Below are 23,387 nucleotides of genomic sequence, written 5' to 3' on the forward strand. Positions count from 1 at the left end.
CCTTTATTATAACGCAGTTAATTTGTGTTGACATTCCTTTTTGAAGATTGTATGTCTTTCCTACAATTATCTGTGTTTTCCAGAATTAATTAGTGTTCCATAACGGTCCACATTAAGCCTATGCGTAAAGTAAATTTTGAATTCTGAGCGAAGTTAATGCTCGTCCGGAGATGCCCAACAAAAACTTAAGTAAGAGGAAAAGTGAAATTACAGCACCAGATACAAGACATAACGGCATAGGAGAATTACTTTCAACGAAGATTTCGCTCAGATACTCTCTTGATTAAGGAGTTTTAATTGGTATTGTTAAATAGGTCACTGAATGACTAGAATAGTAATATTTTACCGAAAAGCATTTGCAGAGCTATCTGTTGGTGCACTTCGTAACTCGGCGCCTAGTGAGGAGAAACCAGGTTTGGTTATGAAGGATTGTGTGGGCAACTTAAAATACGATTTTCTTGAGCTTTGAATCGAAACTAATCATCATATCGTTTGATACAGGATATCAAATCGAATAATTTTTCTGCAGTAACAAGAAATTACAGCAACAGTGTTTCCAACAGATAGATGAACTACACAATTTTCCGAGCGTATGTCGATTAGTTTTCTGACGTAAATCCAGGTCTTCATTGTTTACGTGATTGCAATGTTAAAGTTGTGAGTGCCTGCAGTTGTGAAAGTGGTTGAAACATCTAGAACAGCCTGGAAAGACATTCATTCCCATTGCAAAACGTCCAGCGCTCTAATTAGTACTCGCCTTTCAATATATCAGGTTAGATTTGTATATACTAAACGAACATAACTGACCAAAAAGTAGGGTTAAAGGCTACACTTTTATTATTTTGGTACTCAGGTATGTTTAATTTTAATGGTACACTGTGTAATTATACACTGCGAAGAGTTTTGAGAGAACCATTGCAATTATGTATATTTCTCTAGTTGAAGTTTATATGTCATTTCCTTATTGGAAGATCAGTTATGTACACCTCATTAACTATACAACAGATGTTTTTTTTTTTTGTATAGTAGGCCTATACATCATCTTAAAACTGAAAGATGTATCACATCATACAAAAACAGCATTCACTTACCATGAAACAAGTGTTTAGTATCTCCCTTTGCTGCATCTTAAATTACTGAATATAAAAAAATCTTACTTTTCTGTTATTCCTGAATAAATACAATATACCATTTACCCTGTATGTGCATCCCGTACTTCCAAGTGATTAAGTCGCACAGAACTTGGCAATGTTCTGTGGATACTGTTATGTGCACTGCTTATTACATTCATTGGTGGAACAGGAAAAATCTGTTTTTTACATACTTCTGTATGTCGTGTACTTTCGTTGTGAATGTATGATCAGTACAGTTGACTGACATTCAATTAATATTGAGCAAACAAATCCATTACCATCTATAGTGCTCAATTCATTGCATTTTGTTTTGTCGACTCAGTTAAGAAATTATTTGTTTAAGCACCACTTAAGCGATGATACTGTAGGATCTCTCTCCCTCTCCCTCCCCCTCCCCCAGAGATACTAGTTCTTTTGTAATTGTCATTGTACCAGATTGTGTCATGAACTTTAGATATTGAGACAGTTTAGATTTGAACTTTTTCCTTTCTTTTTGTGGAATGCAGAACTGCAGCATGTAATGGAGCTACATGAATATGTCATGTAATGAAGCTGTGCCTAAGAACTTCTTTCACACACTTCTATGACGTGAAGTATAAGAACATGGAGGCTTACATGGCAAGCAAGTGGTGAAAAGAGCAAAATGTAGCATTAGTTGGCTGTCTGCTTTTGGGGCCAGACTTTAGAGTATTTATCACTTACTATAGGGTATGCATTAGGCCTATATATCACCATACGTTATTTAAATGAACTCTTCTTATGTCTTAAACCATTAGTTTGGTTAGCAGTAGTTTGCCATTTGTTTCCGTCTTTGGCCCCAGAGAGGTATAGGTAATGCACCTGGTCTCCTCCATGATCTGATTTACTAATTTTCATCTTATAGGAAGATCTAAGTGTGGTTTCCATATGAACCAGCATCACTTCTGGTTGTTCTGCATCTTCACTCAACACTGTGATGCCATCAGCAAATCTCAGCATGTCTGTTTTCTTGACATGAATTCTAACTCCTCCTACAGCCATTAGTTTCTCCCTAGCTTCATCTTTTGCCCTCTCAGTGTTGTTGTTGTTGTTGTGCTCGTCAGTCAAAGAATAGTTTAATGCAGCTCTCCACGTTAATCTGTCCTGTGCAAGCCTCTTCATCTCCAATTAACTACTGCAACCTACTTCCCTCTGAGACTGCTTACTGTGTTCATCTCTTGGTCTCCCTCTACGATTTTAACACCCCCTCCCCACTTCCTCCTCTTCCCTCCAGTATTAAACCGGTGATCCCCTGATGCCTCAGGATGTGCACTACCAACCAATCCCTTCTTTTTGTCAGTTATAACACAAAGCTCTCTTCCCCCTAATTCTATTCAGTACCTACATCTACATTCATACTCCGCAAGCCACCCAACGGTGTGCGGCGGAGGGCACTTTACGTGCCACTGTCATTACCTCCCTTTTCTGTTCCAGTCGCGTATGGTTCGCGGAAAGAACGACTGTCTGAAAGCCTCCGTTTGCGCTCGAATCTCTCTAATTTTACATTCGTGATCTCCACGGGAGGCATAAGTAGGGGGAAGCAGTATATTCGATACCTCATCCAGAAACGCACCCTCTCGAAACCTGGCGAGCAAGCTACACCGCCATGCAGAGTGCCTCTCTTGCAGAGTCTGCCACTTGAGTTTGCTAAACATCTCCATAACGCTATCACGGTTACCAAATAACCCTGTGACGAAACGCGCCGCTCTCCTTTGGATCTTCTCTATCTCCTCCGTCAACCCGAACTCCTCATTAGTTATGTGATTTACCCATCTGATTTTGAGCATACTCCGTAGCACCACATTTCAAAAGCTTCTATTCTCATCTTGTCTGAACTGTTTATCGTCCTTGTTTCACTTCCATATTTGGCTACTCTCCATACAAATACCTTCAGAAAGGGCTTCCTGACACTTAAATCTATACTTGATGTTAACAAATTCCTCTTCTTTAGAAACACGTTTTTTGCTATTGCCAGGCTACATTTTATATGCTTCCTACTTTGACCATAATCAGTTGTTTTACTTCCCAAATAGTAAAATTCATTTACTATTTGAAGTGTCTCATTTCCTAATCTAATGCCCTCAGCATCACCTGATTTAATTCGATTACATCCGTTATCCTCATGTTGCTTTTGTTGATGGTCATCTTATATTGTCCTGTCAAGATACTGTTCATTCCGTTGAACTGTTTCTCCAAGTCCTTTGCTGTTGTGTACAGAATTTGAATGTCATCAGCAAACCTCATAGTTTTTACTTCTCCTCCCTGGACTTCAATTCCTGCTCCAAATTTTTCTTTTGTTTCCTTTAATGCTTGCTCGATATACAGATTGAATGACATCGGGGATAGCCTACAACCCCATTTCACTCCCTTCTCAGCCACTGCTTCCCTTTCATGCCCCTTGACTCTTGTAACTACGTTCTGGTTTGTGTACAAATTGTAAATAGGCTTTCACTCACTGTGTTTTACCCCTGCCACCTTTAGAAATTGAAACAGAGTATTCCAGTCAACATTATGAAAGTTCCTCTGAGTCTACAAATGCTATAAACATAGGTTTGTCTTTCCTTAACCTATCTTCTGTGAGAAGTCATAGTATCAGCACTGCCTTGTGTGATCCTACATTTGTCCAGAATCCAAACTGATCTGCCCCAAGGTCTGCTACTACCAGTTTTTCATTTCCTTTGTAAAGGACTTGTGTTAGTATTTTGCATCTGTGACTTATTAAACTGATAGTTCAGTAATTTTCACACTTGTCAGCACTTGCTTTCTTTGGAATTGGAATTATTATATTCTTCTTGAAGTGTAAGGATGTTTTGCACATCTCGTACATCTTGCTCACAAGATGGAAGAATTTTGTTATGGCTGGCTCTCTTACAGCTGTAACAGAATGCTGTCTGCACCTGAGGCCTTCTTTCGACTTAAATCTTTCAGTGCTTTGTCAAATTCTTCACACAGTTCATCTTTCTCTTCCATTTCCATAATATTTCCCTCAAGTACATAGTCCATGTATAGGCCCTCTGTATACTGCTTCCACCTTTCTGCTTTCTGTTCTTTGCATAGAACTGGTTTTCTATCTGAGCTCTTGATATTCGTACAGGTGGTTCTCTTTTCTCCAAAGGTCTCTTTAATTTTCATGTATGCAGTATCTATCTTACCCCTAGCGATATATGCTTCAGCATCCTTACATTTGTCCTCTGCCCATTCCTGCTTAGCCATTTTGCACTTCCTGTCGGTCTCATTTTTTAGACATTTGTATTCCCTTTCGCCTGCTTCATTTATTGCGTGTTTATATTTTCTCCTTTCATCAACTAAATTCAATATCTCTTGTGTTACCCAAGGATTTCTACTAGCCCTCATCTTTTCACCTACTTGGTCCTATGCTGCCTTAACTATTTCATCCCTCGAAGCGATGCATTCTTCTTCTACTGTATTCCTCTTCCCCATTCTTATCAATCGTTCCCTAATGCTCCCCTGAAACTCCCTCCAATTTTTGGTTCTTTCAGCGTATTCAGGTACCATCTCCTTAAATTCCTGTCTTTTTCCAGTTTCTTCAGTTTTAATTTGCAGTTCATAACCAATAAATTGTGGTCAAGAGTCCAAATCTGCCCCTGCAAATGACCTGCAATTTAAAATCATGTTCCTAAATCTCTGTCTAATCATTATATAACCAATTTGAAACCTTCCAGTGTCTCTAGGTCTCATCCACGTGTATAGCCTTCTCTTATGATTCTTAAATAAAGTCTTAGCTTTGATTAAATTATGCTCTGTGCAAAATTCTACCAGGCGGCTTCTTCTTTCATTCCTTTCATGCAGTCTATATTCACCTACTACTTTTCCTGTTCTTCCTTTTCCTACTATTGAATTCCAGTCCTCATGAATATTAAATTTTTAGCTCCCCTAACTATCTGAATAATCTCTTCTATCTCATCATACATTTTGTCGATCTCCTCAAAAAGGTGGGAGACAGTGAGTAGCTCTGTCATACCTCCTAGCTAGTAGTAGTTTCTTCTTGATGTTCACCGCACCTTATGACTGTCAGCTCTTCTCTATACAGTCTCTGCATCTTCTTGCCTTGTAGTTTATGCCAATCTCTCTCAGGTTCTTAAAACACTGCCACCAGTCTATCCTGTCAGATGCTTTTTCTACATCAACGAAGGCAATATATGTGTCTTGACCATTCTTTAGTATTTCCTCCTGCATCAATCATAAGCCGAGTAGGTGTCTTGCTTCTCATGTTCCTACGCCTCTTCTAAAACGAAACTGGTCATCCATGAGTGCTGTATCTATCCGCCCTTGTATCCACCTTAGAATGACAGGCTAAGATCTTACGCATGTGTTACCAAAATGAGGGTCCTATATTGTTCACATCTCTTTGCAGATGGTTTGTTTGGTATTGGCACTCTGATACATTTTTTGAAGTCTGTTGGGAGCTCCCCATTTTTGTATAGAACAGTTGTTTACACAGCTGTTCTCCAGCAGCCTTGAGTTCCTCTGGTATACCATCAACTTAAGTGGCTTTTACAGGTTTTAGCAGCCTGACTGCAAGAACGAACACATTGTGCAAGATATAGTCTTCCAGATCGATTTCCTCAGTGTTCTCCAATTCCAGGTCTCCAGTATTTCCTGCAAAAAGTTTTTAAAAGTGTTTCCACCTAAGTCTTTCGAATTTCAGATAATATTTTCTAATCAGTACCAGTGTCTGGACCAGGGTAGCTTCTACAGTGTCTTATTTGATTCCTAAGCCTTTTTGTAATCACACTGAAGTCAATCTGATGACTCTTCCTACCTCCAAGGGCTTTCAGGTATACCTTCTCTGTGGATCGTGTTGCAACCATGTGCTTTTATCTTACTGTGCACTCTTTCCACTTTTCCTTCATCCTTGTAGGTTGTTGTCAGTGGGTCATGTCGAAAGAATTTAGGAAACCTAATGTCAAGTTCTGAACAGTGTAGCACCCATATTAGGTAGCTTACTCCTAAGAGACAAGGAAGAAGACAATTTAATGTTTTTTTGCAAATTGTCAGTTTGTTACAACATCCTCTCCCCCTTTTTTTCCCCTATCCTTTCAGTTTTATATAGCAAATAGGCTGCTTGCTTTCTGAGAGGACATTTCTGCTATTTGTATAATCTTATGTACAAATTTGAAAGTGATTAACCATAGTTTGATGCAGCCTAAGTAACATGTGTCTTAAGTACACTGAGTACTGTAGAGGCTGTGGGTTCAGTAGTACATTGGAATAATACTTATGTCATCCATCTTATTCAGCAATGAGGCTACCTTTACAAGGGACAATATCGTGAATCTTCACAGAAGCTACCTGTGGGCTGTGCAAAATCCCTATGGTAGGGTGATAGGAGGCCATCAGCACTGGTTCAGCCTCAATCTGTGGATGGGTGATATTGGGAAACACCTCTTATGACCAGTCACCCTTTCAAAACACCTCACAGGCTTGGCACTTCTGCACTTCCTGCAGGTGACCCTACCTTCCCTGCTGAAGACATACCTTCGGTGGTACAAAGGGTAATGTGGCTACTACATGATGGTGCTTCAGCTCACTTCCGCATTTACATTGGAGGCATCTTGGCATCTGTAAGTGCCGATGGATTGGACGATGTGGTGCAGTCACATGACCCACCCAGTAGCTGGATGTGAACCCTTTAGATTTCTACCGGTGGGGGCACATGAAAGAAGTCATGCATGCAGAGCCCATCCTAGACATGCAAACACTGGAACAGTGCATTCATCAGCCTCTGACACTATTCAGTTGCAAGGTGGCACATATGAAAAGTTACATCAGTTGGTAAAAATCTAAAAACAATATACTCACAAACATGGCCAAGAACTGTGGGGCTAGAAAAAAAAAAATTCTTAAGCATTTGTAAGTTACAGTACTCTGTAAGTGAAAGGGTGGAAATAGTGAAAGGTAGAGCTGTCCTCTAAAGTGTGTTATTCGCTTGTTTACATTTTTCCTCAATTTCAGCATAAGCAGTTATAAGACTTTGATAATGGATAACACATGTGATGATTGTTCAAATTAAAAAGCTGAAACACATGCAAAAACACTGTACTTGTTTGAAATTTCAGGAGATTTTCGTAAGTTTAATTTAATAACAAAACCTTTAATATATAGCTTTGAGTATTGGATTGCTAGAACAGATATTTAACTAGTGTCAGCTGTAGTCACCTCATTTTGATGGATGCATGCATGCATGCCTTTTTTTCCAGTGTATACTAGAATAGTTTGCATACAGGGTGTTACAAAAAGATATGGCCAAACTTTCAGGAAACATTCCTCACACACAAAGAAAGAAAATATGTTATGTGGACATGTGTCCGGAAACGCTTACTTTCCATGTTAGATTTCATTTTATTACTTCTCTTCAAATCACATTAATCATGGAATGGAAGCAAAGAGCAACAGAAGGTACCAGCATGACTTCAAACACTTTGTTACAGGAAATGTTCAAAATGTTCTCCGTTAGCGAGGATACATGCATCCACCCTTCGTCACGTGGAATACGTGATGTGCTGATGCAGCCCTGGAGAATGGCGTATTGTATCACAGCCGTCCACAATACGAGCATGAAGAGTCTCTACATTTGGTACCAGGGTTGCGTAGACAAGAGCTTTCAAATGCCCCCATAAATCAAAGTCAAGAGGGTTGAGGTCAGGAGAGTGTGGAGGCCATGGAATTGGTCCGCCTCTACCAATCCCTCGTTCACCCAATCGGTTGTTGAGAAACGTACGAACACTTAGACTGAATTGTGCAGGAGCTCCATCGTGCATGAACCACATGTTGTGTTGTACTTGTAAAGGCACATGTTCTAGCAGCAAAGGTAGAGTATCCCATATGAAATCATGATAACGTGCTCCATTGAGCGTAGGTGGAAGAACATGGGGCCCAATCAAGACATCACCAACAATGCCTGCCCAAACATTCACAGAAAATCTGCGTTGATGACGTGATTGCACAATTGCGTGCGGATTCAATTCAGCCCATACATGTTGATTGTGAAAATTTACAATTTGATCATGTTGGAATGAAGCCTCATCTGTAAAGAGAACATTTGCACTGAAATGAGGTTTGACACATTGTTGGATGAACCATTCGCAGAAGTGTACCCGTGGAGGCCAATCAGCTGCTGATAGTGCCTGCACACACTATACATTGTACGGAAACAACTGGTTCTCCCGTAGCTCTCTCCATACAGTGACGTGGTCAATGTTACCTTCTACAGCAGCAACTTCTCTGACGCTGACATTAGGGTTATTGTCAACCGCACAAAGAACTGTCTCGTCCATTGCAGGTGTCCTCGTCATTCTAGGTCTTCGCCAGTCGCGAGTCATAGGCTGGAATGTTCCGTGCTCCCTAAGACGCTGATCAATTGCTTCGAACGTCTCCTGTCAGGACACTCTCGTTCTGGAAATCTGTCTCGATGCAAACGTACCGCGCTACGGCTATTGCCCCAGGCTAATCCATACATCAAATGGGCATCTGCCAAATCCGCATTTGTAAACATTGCACTGATTGCAAAACCACGTTCGTGATGAACATTAACCTGTTGATGCTACGTACTGATGTGCTTGATGCTAGTACTGTAGAGCAATGACTCGCATGTCAACACAAGCACCGAAGTCAACATTACCTTCCTTCAATTGGGCCAACTGGCGGTGAATCGAGGAAGTACAGCATGGAAAATAAGCGTTTCCAGACACATGTCCACATAACATATTTTCTTTCTTTGTGTGTGAGCAATGTTTCCTGAAAGTTTGGCCATACCTTTCTGTAACACCCTGTATATAGTGGGGGTTTGATGTAATGTTGTGCAGAGAGAGAAAGCATAATTTGTGACCGGATCTTGCCCAGGACATCTATGCAGGATTACCGTATTGTGCCCAACAGTTTTGAATGTGGGACATTATGTTTTACACTTCTGGAGAAGACAGGTAAAATTTATTATTTTCTTTTGAACACTTGTCGTATGTGTTGAGTCGCACTGTAGGTGGCATACAATTTCAGCATTCAGTATTCATCTTAAACTAGTAGATTGAATAAATCTGCCCAATTGTCAGTATTTGTTTTGTAACAACCCAAAATGATGAAAACATCATCATGACAATAGGTTACTAAGTGATGCCTCACAAATGTCACCAAGCAGTCATTCAGGCTCTTACCTTATCTGAATGTTATTGTATAGAACTTAACATACATCAAATTACAATTAAAGTAATAGTTTGCCTCAGAATTCAGAATACAACTGCCTTGTGCCCACAGTAAATACAAGAACAAGTATGGCTGTAATTGGATTTTGTAGAGTCTGGCATTTTAAAATTTCCCTGTTGTATCTTGTCATGATTGGACTGATGATCATTGCTAAATCTGTAAAACGCTTTTGCTTATCGGTGCATAACAGTGTTCCACATTTCGCTTGAAATTGCAGAAGAGATAATATGTACAAAAAGTTTCAGTACTTTGGACTGCATCCCATTTAAATTTATCTGGTTGGGCTAAAAAAAGGTGTGTAAGAGAACATTAAAAATGCATTGTCAGGTTTGCCGTATACTATATTACCTTTTTAAACAGAATTATGTCCTTTCACCTGTTTTTGTGGTGGGCTTCAGTCTGATTGTCAAGTTGAGCCATAAATTTCCCCAATTCAATTCAGTTCCTGCTCATTGGTTATTTGATTTATCCACCTAATCTTTGGAATTATTCTATAGCACCACATTTCAAAAGTTTCTATCACCATCTTGTCTGAATTGCTTGGTGTTCGCATTTCACTTACATACAAGGCAACACTGCAGACAAATACCTTTAGAAAATCCTTCCTACATTCCATTGTTCTTGTTTTACTTTAATTGATGTTCATCTTATCTCACTTGAAGTCACTATCCAGTCTTTTCATCTGCTTTTCTAAGTTCTTAGCCACCTCTGACAGAATTACCATGTCATCGGCGAACTGCAAAGTTCTAATTTATTCTCCCTGATACGTAATTTCGTATCGTAACTGATTATCACATTTTCCCTTCAGAATCTTAATTTCATTTGAAAAACTATAAACAAATGAAGTCAAAAACTGATACAAATCTTTGTGAAGTCATGGTCTATTTGACAATTATGTAAGTGGCAGTACATTCAAGATAGGGATATGCATTGTGATGAAGTTTAGAGGCAAGTAAGAGGAATGCAATGGGCCTGAATGTCACCTGATACATCATATTAAAGCATAGATGAAGATTCTTAAGCATCAAATACAAGAAAAATAATGGGTAAAGATACTTCACAACATAATTTTTAAGGACACTTTTTTTTAGTTTAAAAATAAAATTTTATATAACACTGCATATAACTTACCAATTACTATACATTGGAGGCAAGAACTTGTTGTTCAGGCAGAAATCCATGTAGTGATAATAAAGATTTTTATTACTAGTACTCTCGTGCTTGATTTTTGTGTCCTGTTCATGGTTACAGAATTAAATAAGTAGTACTACTGGCAAGAGTGGGATGAAGAACTGATTATGATTGAGTTGAATGAGTGATACACCATTATAAACCAGTGAGAAATATTTGCTTGTAATCAGTTGGTTTGATTGTTGTACTATATTATGACAGATGATGTTACTATATGCCTAACTACCTAGTTTTAGCCATTCTTGTGGATAGCACTGAAAGTGTAGGAAAGGAACTAGGTTATATATATGTTTTTGTGGTAAACTTCAAACAAACTGTGGAGATTTATTCCAATTTGTTCAAGCATCTGATACAATACATCCACAGTCAATCATCTCTCGGTACGTGAGCTGGTAAACTAAAGACACAGCAACAATAATATTTAAGGTTTTGATATTCCGACAACTGATCAGATGTACATAAGGCTGTCAGCACAACAAACCAGCTTTTTACGCCTGGTTGTGCATTTTACATATTACTACCAGAACTGCTGTATTGTCTGCAAGAATGAAAAAAGAAAACTATTCATTACATCCATGATTGATCAAACACTGGAAACATCAGGTAGGAATATCAACATTGTAGGAAAAGACAGACTGATAGTTGTATTCCAACCCAAGATGCTGGAGTTGGCAGTCATGTGCGTGTCTATTTTATTGATGATGGCTGTATCCAAACACTTTAAGTAATTGTCTTTCAACTGTGCCTGTCTGCAACTTGACATGTCTTCTTTATGATAAGTAGCAGTCTGTCTTTTCCTAATTGTTAATAATTAAGTCAGACTTTAAAATTTGGTTTTATTCTTGTATGTGCAGCACAGTCATTTAATGGTTAACTCAGCTTTTCAACAATCATTCTCCCACCTCTTCCTTCTCAGCAATAACAACCTATTGTGTGAGGCTCATGTCATGTTTTTAATGTACACTATACAGGCTGCTAGAAGTAAGTCTCAACTACAAATACATTTTATGATAAACATCTTTCTCGGCATTCAGTCAAATTAAAGAGAGCCCCTGCTCATTGGCTGGCCGTGGAACAACAGGTGATGAATAAGCAAGACTCTGGACCTTGTTGTTGTTGTTGTGGTCTTCAGTCCTGAGACTGATTTGATGCAGCTATCCATGCCACTCTTTCCTGTGCGAGCTGCTTCATCTCCCAGTACCTACTGCAATCTACATCCTTCTGAATCTGCTTAGTGTATTCATCTCTTGGTCTCCCCCTATGATTTTTACCCTCCACGCTACCCTCCAGTACTAAATTGGTGATCCTTTGATGCCTCAGAACATGTCCTACCAACCGATCCCTTCTTCTAGTCAAGTTGTGCCACAAACTTCTCTTCTCCCCAATCCTATTCAATACCTCCTCGTTAGTTATGTGATCTTCCCATCTAATCTTCAGCATTCTCCTGTAGCACATTTCGAAAGCTTCTATTCTCTTCTTCTCCAAACTATTTATTGTCCACGATTCACTTCCATACATGGCTACACTCCATACAAATACTTTCAGAAACGACTTCCTGACACTTAAATCTATACTCGATGTTAACAAATTTCTCTTCTTCAGAAACGCTTTCCTTGCCATTGGCAGTCTACATTTTATATCCTCTCTACTTCGACCATCATCAGTTATTTTGCTCCCCAAATAGCAAAACTCGTTTACTACTTTAAGTGTCTAATTTCCTAATCTAATTCCCTCAGCATCACCCGACTTAATTTGACTACATTCCATTATCCTCGTTTTGCTTTTGTTGATGTACCTTATGAGGTATGTAAAATAAGACGTGGAAAAAGTGAAGGAAACTGTGTGCAGTAGCATCCTGTTGTACTGAGTCAAATCCAGCATAAATGTCGAATAAACTGTGCAACTTCGGCTTAGGGAAGGCAGACCAGTTTAACTGCTTTCAACACTCCAGGCAAATATCAAGCTGTGGTAAGGAGACTGCCATAAGGAGTGGCCTTGCGACAGATATGTACCTGTTAAAACATTTTTCAGTACACGTATTAGTGAAAGATGTATTGGAAGTCTCGGTTGATGCAGTAGGTAATTTAGGAGCAGCATAGGTATGATTAACAACAGTTTTGACATAATTATTCTGGTTCTTACATACATCTACAATTAGCATTATATACACTACTGATTTCAAACAGCTTAATTCAACCAGTACCCAAGAATGAAAAACCAAATGATCATGTGACTAGACTCATCATATGTGCAGTATCTAAGGCCGTAGAGTACGTCATTCATGAACAGCTGATGGACTACCTAAAAAAATATAATATTTATGATAAATAGCAATCAGTCTTGTGCAACTACCACACACGCCATTTACATTAATCAAAATGTCATATGGCATCAAACAAGCTATGGACAGACATCTAGTGACTGTTTTAACAGTGTTGGATCCCAGCAAGGATTTTGATAGTGTTAATTTAGATGTATTATTAATTAAAATAAAAATGCTGAATTTCCCATTGTAATACATTTGGACAACTGCCAGAAATTATGTATCAGTGAATTAGCTGCAGGCCAGAGAAGTCATCATGGAAACCTGCTCTCATAAATCCCTTAATTTTCAGTGTGTGTGTGCTGCTTTTCTCTGTGTATATCAGTTTCGTTTCATCTGGGTTACATTTTGTAACTGTCATTTATATCCCGATGACAATGCCAGTACTAAAAACATTGCTTCTACCACATCATATATCAGGTATGAAACATTAAACAGTGATTCTTTAAAGAATCAAGCTCCCATGTATAGAACAACTTCAAATGCCTGATTACTTCACAGATGAGTTATTTTTTTAAATATTTGACTTTAAGCTTGCAAGCGAGAAAAACTCAAGGAATGGTTCGAAGTTACAATTAGTCTGTTGAAAGAAAGTTTCCAAGTGTTCTCATTATGACACTGGATGAATATAGTGTGGATAATTTGCACTTCATTTTAGGCAAAAGTTGGTTTTCCAGGCATATAAATGTTTATGATGTCACATCTCAAGAACTGTGTGCTGTACAATGATATAATTTTGTGTGTACATTAAGTGATATATTTAGAAACTGCTGGCAAAGTTTGCTGCAAATAGAGTTTATAGTAAAAAAAGTATTGAATTGAAACATTGTGCATGCATGATGAAGTTTGATGGCATGAACAGCAAAAATGTAGTATGCAATAAACCTTTTTTTCTTTCATTATTTTGTGGTGGAGTGTCAGTGAGAGAATTTCATAAAGGTTTAACATTCTGTGTAAAAAGTCTGAGTATCTGCATGACATCAGTTACGCTGCCTCGAAACACACCCACAGAAAATTTCAAACTGTACTATTTGTCTTATTGTGTTAAAAGTTAAAATTCGGTCAATAATTACGTGAAGTACTGAAAACAATAATTTTTTTTTTTTTTCCTTTTCTTTCCCCCTGGAAGCCATTAGATAGGCAAGCTGCAATAAGTACCAGTTTCTGGGACAGTCACTTAGTAATACAGATGATCATTTTTCATCATCCTCAGAGTGGAAAAACTCTACTTTTTAATTTAAGCCCAAAAGTTTCACAGATGATTGCAATACAGTAATGGAAGATGATCAGCAAATTTTTCATGAAACCATTGCTCCCTTATTCCTTGATAGCCATCTAGCAGCAACTGTAAACAAAGTAAAATAAGTTGGCATCACCTCACCTAAAGTGGAAAGAAGAAATTATTGTAGCGCGCAGGATATCTCACTCTCGCATATGTGTGATGTAAATATTTTTCTGAATTTATTTCCACCTAAACTAAAAGCTCTAGTCCAGTCTTTAGTCCTCAGTCTTTACTTCTATGATGTAAATATGATACTGGTAAGCACAGGGTGGAATACCCTGTAGTTGAAGTGCCACACAGTCAACAGGCACAGAAATGAGATATAAAATAGTAATAATAATAATAATAATAATAATAGCTCCATTGACCAAGATGACTACAAGACTCGAGATTAAGAATGAATTCTTGCATAAAATATGTGTAAAACTGGATTTTATCATCATATGAGTCTTTCATACGCCCAGTTGTGAATGGATGTTACTAGACTGACAACATGATTTCTACACACTTTGATTTATTCATTGAATTCTTGATAATTGGTGTCCTTCGGAGGAGTACTATAACCTGTCCTCATTCTGTAACTGCACTGCAAGATCTGATAACTTTAGCTCTTTATTTCATATGTCTAAAACAATCTCATACACTACCTTTTCCACTCCAGCCATATAAAAAACTGTATAGTAACCTGCTTTTGATTTAAATTGGGCTTCATTTAAAATGGGATTTACAGTTTCTCTGTTTTCACTGGTATATCATTGCCCTTTGTATAACCGAGCTGTTTTCATTCCGTCCAAAAGCATAGCTGTACTTTTGTTTCATTATATAGTATGTATGATGTCTGTTCTTTCAGAAATGCATGTCTGACTGTGTGTGTGTGTGTGGGGGGGGGGGGGGGGGGTGCCACATGATGGCATTGCGATATTTCAGCGTGGATGCACAACAGCATCTGAGCCCTTGCGAGAATACAGTTAGGCTGCCCTTGCGAGAATACAGTTAGGCTGCGAGAAAGTAGATTAACGGTTGGGGGCAGTACTCTGTAGTGTGTAGCATATGAAGATTTGGATCACATGTGGGATGCACTTGGATACCCGAGACATTAAAGGTGACCATTTCCAAGAAGTAGGAAACCTGAGTTTGATTTCTGGTCCAACATTAATTTTCATCTGTAGTCATTGTGTTTGCTCAGTGCCCTTCTGCAGCTAAATTTCAGACATTTCTTTCGTCTTCTGTTACATTGTCAGCTTTTCTAATTCCCATCTCATTTGTTAACTTTATTATTTCCCAGTCTTCTTCAGACCAGTCAACTGTTTCTCTAGATCTGATCCCTCTTGTACAGTGGACAAGTTTTCTGTCATTATAGTTTGCACCCATTGACAGAAATGTTATGCCCTGAAAAAACTACTTAATTGAATGTAATTAATGTTGATACATAATCATTATTAACATTAAAAGTTTCTGTCATTAGAAGTAACGGTTTTAAATTAACAATTGAAACCAAGACACTTGTATATTGTGCTGTTATGTAGTGGCAGATCACACTACTACATCCAGCGTGCATCTCAGAAACAGAGTGATGATATTTATTAGAACATTTGATAAGTTGGTAATTATTGAGACAAATGTGTACAGAAACTGGATATTTAGACAATTTTGTTAAGGTCTTGTCTACATTTTCTGTAATTAGTGGCAAGCTGAATGTAAACTGAAACACACTCAGTCATTCTCAAATTAATTTAAAATATTCAAAATAGTTTATAAATTTGTTCTTGTGGTGCAACATAAAACATACTTATAGGAAAATACAGTGAGAAGGATTGCATTTTTATTAGCAGTGTAGCAGTTGTGTAGAAGTAACTCTGTAAATTTCAAACTTGAAAAACCTATTTTTTATTTATTAACTCTGTCTCATCTACATTGTTGTATCATTTAGAACATAAAAGATCTAAATCATTTCACCCAAAATTTTGCATTTTGTAACACACAATCTGCTGAAAAGTGAGTTTGCAAGAAAATTAAAAATCAGTGTGCCAACATTACAAGCCAAGGAAACTAAATTTGCAATGGAGACAAAATTTTTTATGCACTCACATATCAAACTAACTGAACGATTTTGAAACTTATCATTCTATAGGAAAATATGAACACACGGTGTCTGTTCTTTCGGAGATGTCTGAAGGAACAGACATCATGTGAAATCTGCAGGTGTGATACAATTATGTAAATTGAAGGTGGAGGGGAGAGAAAGGAAAGGAAATGTCAGCTGCTTCGGAATGTTATGCAGAATCAAGGGCGCCAAGTGAAAATGTGTGTTGAACGAGGAGTTGAACCCAGGATCTCCTGCATATTAGGCTGTTGCGTCAACCAATGCACCACCCAGACACAGTGCGGATTATCTCAGCACGCCTCTTAGCCGACTCACATTCCCACTCATCATCATCTATCTGTAGTCCCCATCCATGTCCTCCGTGCATGTTACTTTCAGATTCCTGCAGATGGTCAGACATAATTGTACATCCTCACTGAAGTTAGTGGATTCATTGCCCATTGAGGCAAATCAATTATTTAACTAGTTCACCTCTATGGGCAATGAATCCACCACTACAGTGCAGATGCACAATTATGTCCGACATCCTGTGGAAATATCAAAGCAGCGAGCACAGAGGGCATGGATGGGGCTGCGGATAGACGGCATTAGGTGAGAACATGGGTCAGCTGAGAGATGTATGCAAGGAGCAGTGGGGAAATGACTGCTTAAACTACTCTGTAAACAAAATTAGACTAATCACAGCACACACACACACACACACACACACACACACACACACACACACAGTCCCTAAGAGAGCAATATGTATGCAGCTGAAATATCTTCCTTGATTTTTCACTTAATATTGTTTCGTGGAACATTTTAAGTAGGCTTTAATGGGATAATTTGCATCTATTTAAAAGTAACAACGAATTCAGGGTTTTCAGAATTTGTGTTATACTCTTTCTTGCGTCAAGCAAACCTGCAGCCATTTGTGTAGCCCTTGAATAAAATTTTCACTCTGCAGCAGAATGTGTGCTGATATGATACTTCCTGGCAGATTACAACTGTGAGCTGGACTGAAACTTGAACTCAGGACCTATGCCTTTAGTAGACAAGTGCTCTGCTGACAGCTACCCAAGCACAACTCATGACCAATCCTACAGCTTCAATTCTACCTGTACGTCGTCTCCTACTTTCCAAATTTCACAGAAGCACTCCTGCGAACCACGCAGAACTAGCATTCCAGGAAGAAAGGATATTGTGGAATCAGCCACAGCCTGGGGGATGTTTCCAGAATGAAATTTTCACTCTGCAGTGGAGTGCACACTGATATGAAACTTACTAGCAGATTAAAACTGTACCAGACTGAGACTCAAACTCGGGACCTTAGTTTGAGTCTTGATCCTGTACGCAGTTTTAATCTGCCAGGAAGTTCTGTGTAGCCTTTCTTTGTACACATTCAGTACTCTCATCAGTCCTATTTAGTATGGGTCCTACATACTTGGGCAACATTCTAAGGCAGGATGTCTTAAATTATTTACGTTCTGCCAGAACTTTCCATGACCTAGACAGACTGTTAGATTACATCACTAGTAGATTCTGCTCTTATATCAACAGATGTCATTATTGTATCACTCAACCCATTGTGTAATTTAGTTCACAAATCATGCTGATTGTGTTTTCTCCATTTAAATTAAGTAACTTTCCAGTGGACATAATCTCTATTTTCCGTAATATATTGCCAAATCAAGACTTTCATTTTTCTCAGCTCAGAGGGATGATAATTAATGAATTTCAGTGAGCCCAAAATACTTTTATTTATGTGACTATGCGTGGAAACACTGAAATCAGTTCAATAATACAGTCATTGCAATATTATTCATCTATCACGACAGTTTAAAATTTGTGCCAGATGGTATGTGGTTTCTCACCACCAAAATATTTTCTTCCTTCACTGGTGCTACTCTGAGTATACCCATGGAGAACCTCTGATTGTAGTGTTCAGAAAAATAAGAGGGAAACATTTGTGATACTGAAAGTTTGAGTTTGAACCTTTATAACAACAATGAAAGGTAAAAGTAAGGGTAAATACTTCTCACAAATTAGTCCTTAGACTTGTTCCGAGTGACTGATTGTTTCCTGCAAGACAGTACAAAGAATGATATTGCCAATCCCTCCAGCCATTGTTTGCTGGTAGATGAATTCTGATGATGCTGCTGCTTCTTTATTTAAGCAGCTCCTTATTTGGCCAGACAAGGCTTAGTGGACCCCTTCCAGATCTCCGTAGCTCAGAAAAAGTGGAGGTACTGGGAATCAGATCCAGATCCTACACATCACCATTCATAAAAAGCAATCCATGTTTGTACTCCAATTTTGCACAAATTTTCAATTGTTGCAGTGGATAAACTTTTATTCATCCTCAGTAATAATGAAAGTAAGAGTTGCTTCTTAATATACTGGGAGAAGGAGGGAAAAACCATGAAATAACATGTTCAAGATTAATTCAGTTTAGTGATGAAAGCAATCCTCTGTGTAATAGCCAATTACAAAGTCCTACAGCCCTGTCAATACCGTGATGTGATCCTTGTAGAATTATGAATATGATGCAAAAGAAAGTTTCAAATTGCTAGGACTAACAGTTAAGTATGACGTAAAACATGAAAGGAACTAACTCTAAAGAAACTTCACCAATTGGAAAGACAATAATTAACTTAACTGTTTAGAACTAGATTATTGGTGGGGGGGGGAGAGAGAGAGAAACTGTAAAACAATAAAAATGCACTACAGTGCAGTTTTTGGAAGCACTGGCGACACAAAGCAAAGATGGAGGTGGTTGGTTGAACCGGAAAAGAACAGATGGAAGAGTACATCAAAGAGATTAATTCATTAACCATTTTCAAGGCACTTACCTCTTCCAACAAACTGCCAGATTTCCGTCAGTTCTTGCATTTCCATTGCTTGCCTTAAAATTAATGTTTGTGTTTGATTACCTAAAGTGACTTATGGTAGAAGTTTGAACATTCAACATTATGAAGATGTAATACTTTAATGTTATATGTATGTCATATTTATTTAACAATCATTACAGAAACAATACCATGTAATCAACTTTTCCAGATGTAAGTCAGTTGCCATACTTGACTTTTCAAACTTGCTGTTGGTGAACACTCAATTCTTTACTGGGAAAATGAAGCTGAAAGGATACTATATTAAGTCAAATAAGATGAAAAAGGCGTAAATTCTTTGTAATGGGGGGGAGGGGGCGTGGTGGTGGAGAGGAGAAATACAACATAACTAGAACACCCGGAGCTCCACAAGACTGTTTACGGAAAATGCTGTCATCTTTTGGGATGTTGCAACAGCAGAAGACTGTAGTGAAATGCAGGAAGTGTCAACAATTAGGGCAGTAGCAGTCAGCAGACACTCACCGTCAATAATAATTTCCAGTTCCATAAGCTACTTTTAAGTCCACAATAAGTTATTTCTTGATGAAAAAGATCAACTTTTGAAATGCTGTCCATTTCCATCAACTGAAACATTGACTCCAGCACAGAGGTATAGGTAACAATGTACTGAGACTGCATGTAGTTTTTTTGCATTTGTTCACCAAAGACACTTCTTTAAAAACTGTATAATCTTCTAAACCTATTTGCTGTTCCCTTTGCATACTGCAAGTGTTTTCTCTATTTGGTTAGCATTTTAATTTTGACTAACTTAAGAAGGGTAATGTATTAGAATCTCATATACAACACAGAAGTATAAAAATATAAATTTTCTTTAATGACAAGTGTGTCTCAAATACATGAATGCTGAGAAAGAGATTCAGGTTACTGAACCACCAAAATTGTTGTTAAAGTTAAGTGAAGTTTGAAGGTGCAGACACCATACTGATTGCAAATGATCACAGAACAGAGGCAAGAAACAATGTATCATGTTTTTCATCAGCACCTAGTTACACTTATGACTGTCTTTGAGACAGCCTAAAATTACAATGTTTCAAATTTTTTACATGTGATTTCACTTTTAATACTTCTCAGATTCACACACAGTCTCAGGCAGATGTTTTTGCCTTCTCAAAAATATTCCTGGAAACAATCAGGCGCTGAATTTGTGCTGTACCTTCATAAATTTGATATATCTTTGCATCACGCATTAATTTTTCAACAGGATATTCACTGTTGAAGCCATTACCACCAAATATCTGCAAAATAAATAAATACTGTTTAAAGTCAAGGTCAGACAAAGGAGACAATTATTTTAGAATATTTCTTTAGAAAAATTGTATGCCTTAACCCCTCTTTTTGCTATCTTGGCAGGTTTGATACAGATTATGCTGATATTCTTCTTTTAGTGTAAGGATACAAACTACAGATTTCATTTTCATTGGACAACCTGACCGACAAAACCTGCTGCTGTATGACACTGTTAGTATTTTGGTTTCTGAAATGGACAAGATTGTTACACACAGCCTTCCTGTAATTTATGTGCTGTGTTGCCTATCCACCCAAGCTGAGTGACTACTATGACAGGCAAATTATACTCTTCAAATTATGCTATCTAATTTTTGGTTCATCAAGATCAATTGCACCTCCAGATAAAGTAGAAATTATTAACACAAAGTCTTCCCATGTCAATGTACAAAACCCAGCAAACTTTAAAACATTTTCATTTTCCCTCTTAATCGTGAGACTGCAGTTGGCTTTCTGAATCACCTCAAAATAAAAACCTTCCATCTGTGAGGCAAATTAGAGATTTTGAATCTACCAGTACCTTAGTTTGCAGCATCCTTTTTCCTCAAGATTTATCTCTCTTCGTTGGCTTGCTGTCACTAGCATCTAGTTGACTTCAGACAATGTTTTTAAATTAAATGAATGGTCCAAGTGACAGAGAAAACACTATGCAATCCAGTAGAGTAATGGTTGTGCTGGTTCTCTGAATATTTGCTGTGTCTAAAAGTAATACACCTAGAATGCAACTGATCATTCCTCCAAAATTTTATGGAACAAATATGAGAATGGCTTGCAAAAAATTCAGATTTAATACACAGTCCTAATCATTCATGGATGTTCATTCCCATAAATTTTAATGACCACTGCCCTAACATGATATAAAATGCTGAATACTCAGTCACCAGAGTGCTGCTGTTGTTGTTGTTGTTGTTGTTGTTGTTATGGTGGTGGTGGTGGTGGTGGTGGTGGTGGTGGTGGTGGTCTTCAGTCCTGAGACTGGTTTGATGCAGCTCTCCATGCTGCTCTATCCTGTGCAAGCTGCTTCATCTCCCAGTACCTACTGCAACCTACATCCTTCTGAATCTGCTTAGTGTATTCATCTCTTGGTCTCCCTCTACGACTTTTACCCTCCACACTGCCCTCCAATGCTAAATTTGTGATCCCTTGATGCCTCAGGACATGTCCTACCAACCAATCCCTTCTTCTAGTCAAGTTGTGCCACAAACTTCTCTTCTCCCCAATCCGGTCCAATACCTCCTCATTAGTTATGTGATCTACCCACCTAAAGTTCAACATTCTTCTGTAGCACCACATTTCGAAAGCTTCTATTCTCTTCTTATCCACACTATTTGCTGTCCATGTTTCACTTCCATACATGGCTACACTCCATACCTGGTGTTAACAAATTTCTCTTCTTCGGAAACGCTTTCCTTGCCATTGCCATTCTACATTTTATATCCTCTCTACTTCGCCCATCATCAGTTATTTTGCTCCCCAAATAGCAAAACTCCTTTACTACTTTAAGTGTCTCATTTCCTAATCTAATTTCCTCAGCATCACTCTCTGAATGTGTCCTGCATTATTACAATCAGTTGAAGTTACTGCATCATATTGCAGCACTATGTTACCTCAACTTTCTTGAAAAATGAGTTTCCAGCATTACTGGAAAAGGTTCCTTTGGCTAAATGATGGAAATTAGGTGACATCATCTAAACCTAGCATTCCTTGAAAGATGGCTTAGCAGAAACAATCGCATTGGTTGACTATCAAGGTCCCCCAGATTCTACCCCTTATGCATTTTTGCCAGTGGTGACAGTTGAAAGATGCCGAAGTCTATAAAGAAGAAGATGACACAAGAGGAGCATTGATATGAATAATGCTACACCCATAAGACGTTGCCAAGATATCGTCAGACGAACTAGGAGGGCAAGTCAAACGAAAACCTTAAATTTGTAGTAACAAACAAAAATTTTGCACCGTTATCCTGGAAGTTTGTAAGCATGCTACAAACAGCGTGCAGAATGGCCTGTAGGTGGCAGCATAGTATAGATGCACACATACCGTTTGCAGTATCACTATAAAGATGGCCACCCCACATGCGACTTGCACCAGTGAAGGACAGTGTTCTGTTATTCGGTTTTTGCATAGTGAAGGTGTTAAATCTATTGAAATTCATCGAAGAATGAAGGTTCAGTACGGTGATGCACATTTGTCACAGCAGCAAGTCTGCGAATTGAGTATGAAGTTCACAAATGGCGTGACTTCAGTGGAAGATGCTCCTCGTCCAGATCAGGCACAATGAATTACGATTCCACAAAACATTGCAGCATGTTTACAGATTAGTCATGGGTCAGCACACCACATTGTGCTCCAGTTTCACAAAGTGTCTGCAAGATGGGTGCCACGACACCTGACTCCTGAAATGAGGGAACGACATGTTGATGCTTGTGAAGAACTTCTTCGGCACTTTGAACGAAAAGGTGATGGCTTCCTTGCAAGAATCGTTACTGAGGACGAAACCTGGGTTCACTTCCACCAACTGGAAACAAAGACAGCGAGCAGGGAATGGCGCCTTTCCTCATCCAAAGAAGTTTCAAACAGAACCATCAGCAGGGAAGGTTATGCTGACACTATTTTGGGACGAAAAATGCATCATTTTGGAGCATTCCATGCCTAGAGGGACCACTGTCACCAGTGCATCTACACAGATCTCCTAAAAAATCATCTGCAGCCTGCAATCAAATCAAAGCGATATGGATTGCTGTCAGCAGGTGTCTTTTGCAACATGACAATGCAAGGTCCCACACTGCCCGAAAACAGTCGCAACAATCACAGACCTGCATTTTGAGTGTCTTCCTCATCTACTATACTCACCAGACCTTGCCCCCAAGTGATTTCCATATGTTTGGACCACTCAAAGACGCAATGGGAGGAAAGAAGTTCCTTTCTGATGAAGAGGTAC

The 23,387-nt window shown here is 38.5% G+C and overlaps 1 protein-coding gene and 1 long non-coding RNA gene across 2 annotated transcripts in view; one reads left to right on the forward strand and one right to left on the reverse strand.

Annotated features, from left to right (window-relative positions):
• The first annotated feature begins 372 nt into the window (after positions 1 to 372).
• The window catches only part of LOC126267612 (uncharacterized), a 35,077-nt gene continuing 12,062 nt past the window's right edge, over positions 373 to 23,387 (forward strand). The window contains exon 1 of the long non-coding RNA XR_007549047.1: positions 373 to 772. This is a non-coding gene — a long non-coding RNA (uncharacterized LOC126267612). The remainder of the gene's footprint in view (positions 773 to 23,387) is intronic.
• The window catches only part of LOC126267573 (probable medium-chain specific acyl-CoA dehydrogenase, mitochondrial), an 86,870-nt gene continuing 83,436 nt past the window's right edge, over positions 19,954 to 23,387 (reverse strand). Inside the window, exon 11 of the mRNA XM_049972877.1 lies at positions 19,954 to 20,397. Coding sequence (XP_049828834.1) covers positions 20,248 to 20,397 — 150 coding nt within the window. The 3' untranslated portion in view covers positions 19,954 to 20,247. The remainder of the gene's footprint in view (positions 20,398 to 23,387) is intronic.

The sequence above is a fragment of the Schistocerca gregaria genome, chromosome 1, assembly GCF_023897955.1.
Source record: "Schistocerca gregaria isolate iqSchGreg1 chromosome 1, iqSchGreg1.2, whole genome shotgun sequence".
NCBI lineage: Eukaryota > Metazoa > Arthropoda > Insecta > Orthoptera > Acrididae > Schistocerca > Schistocerca gregaria.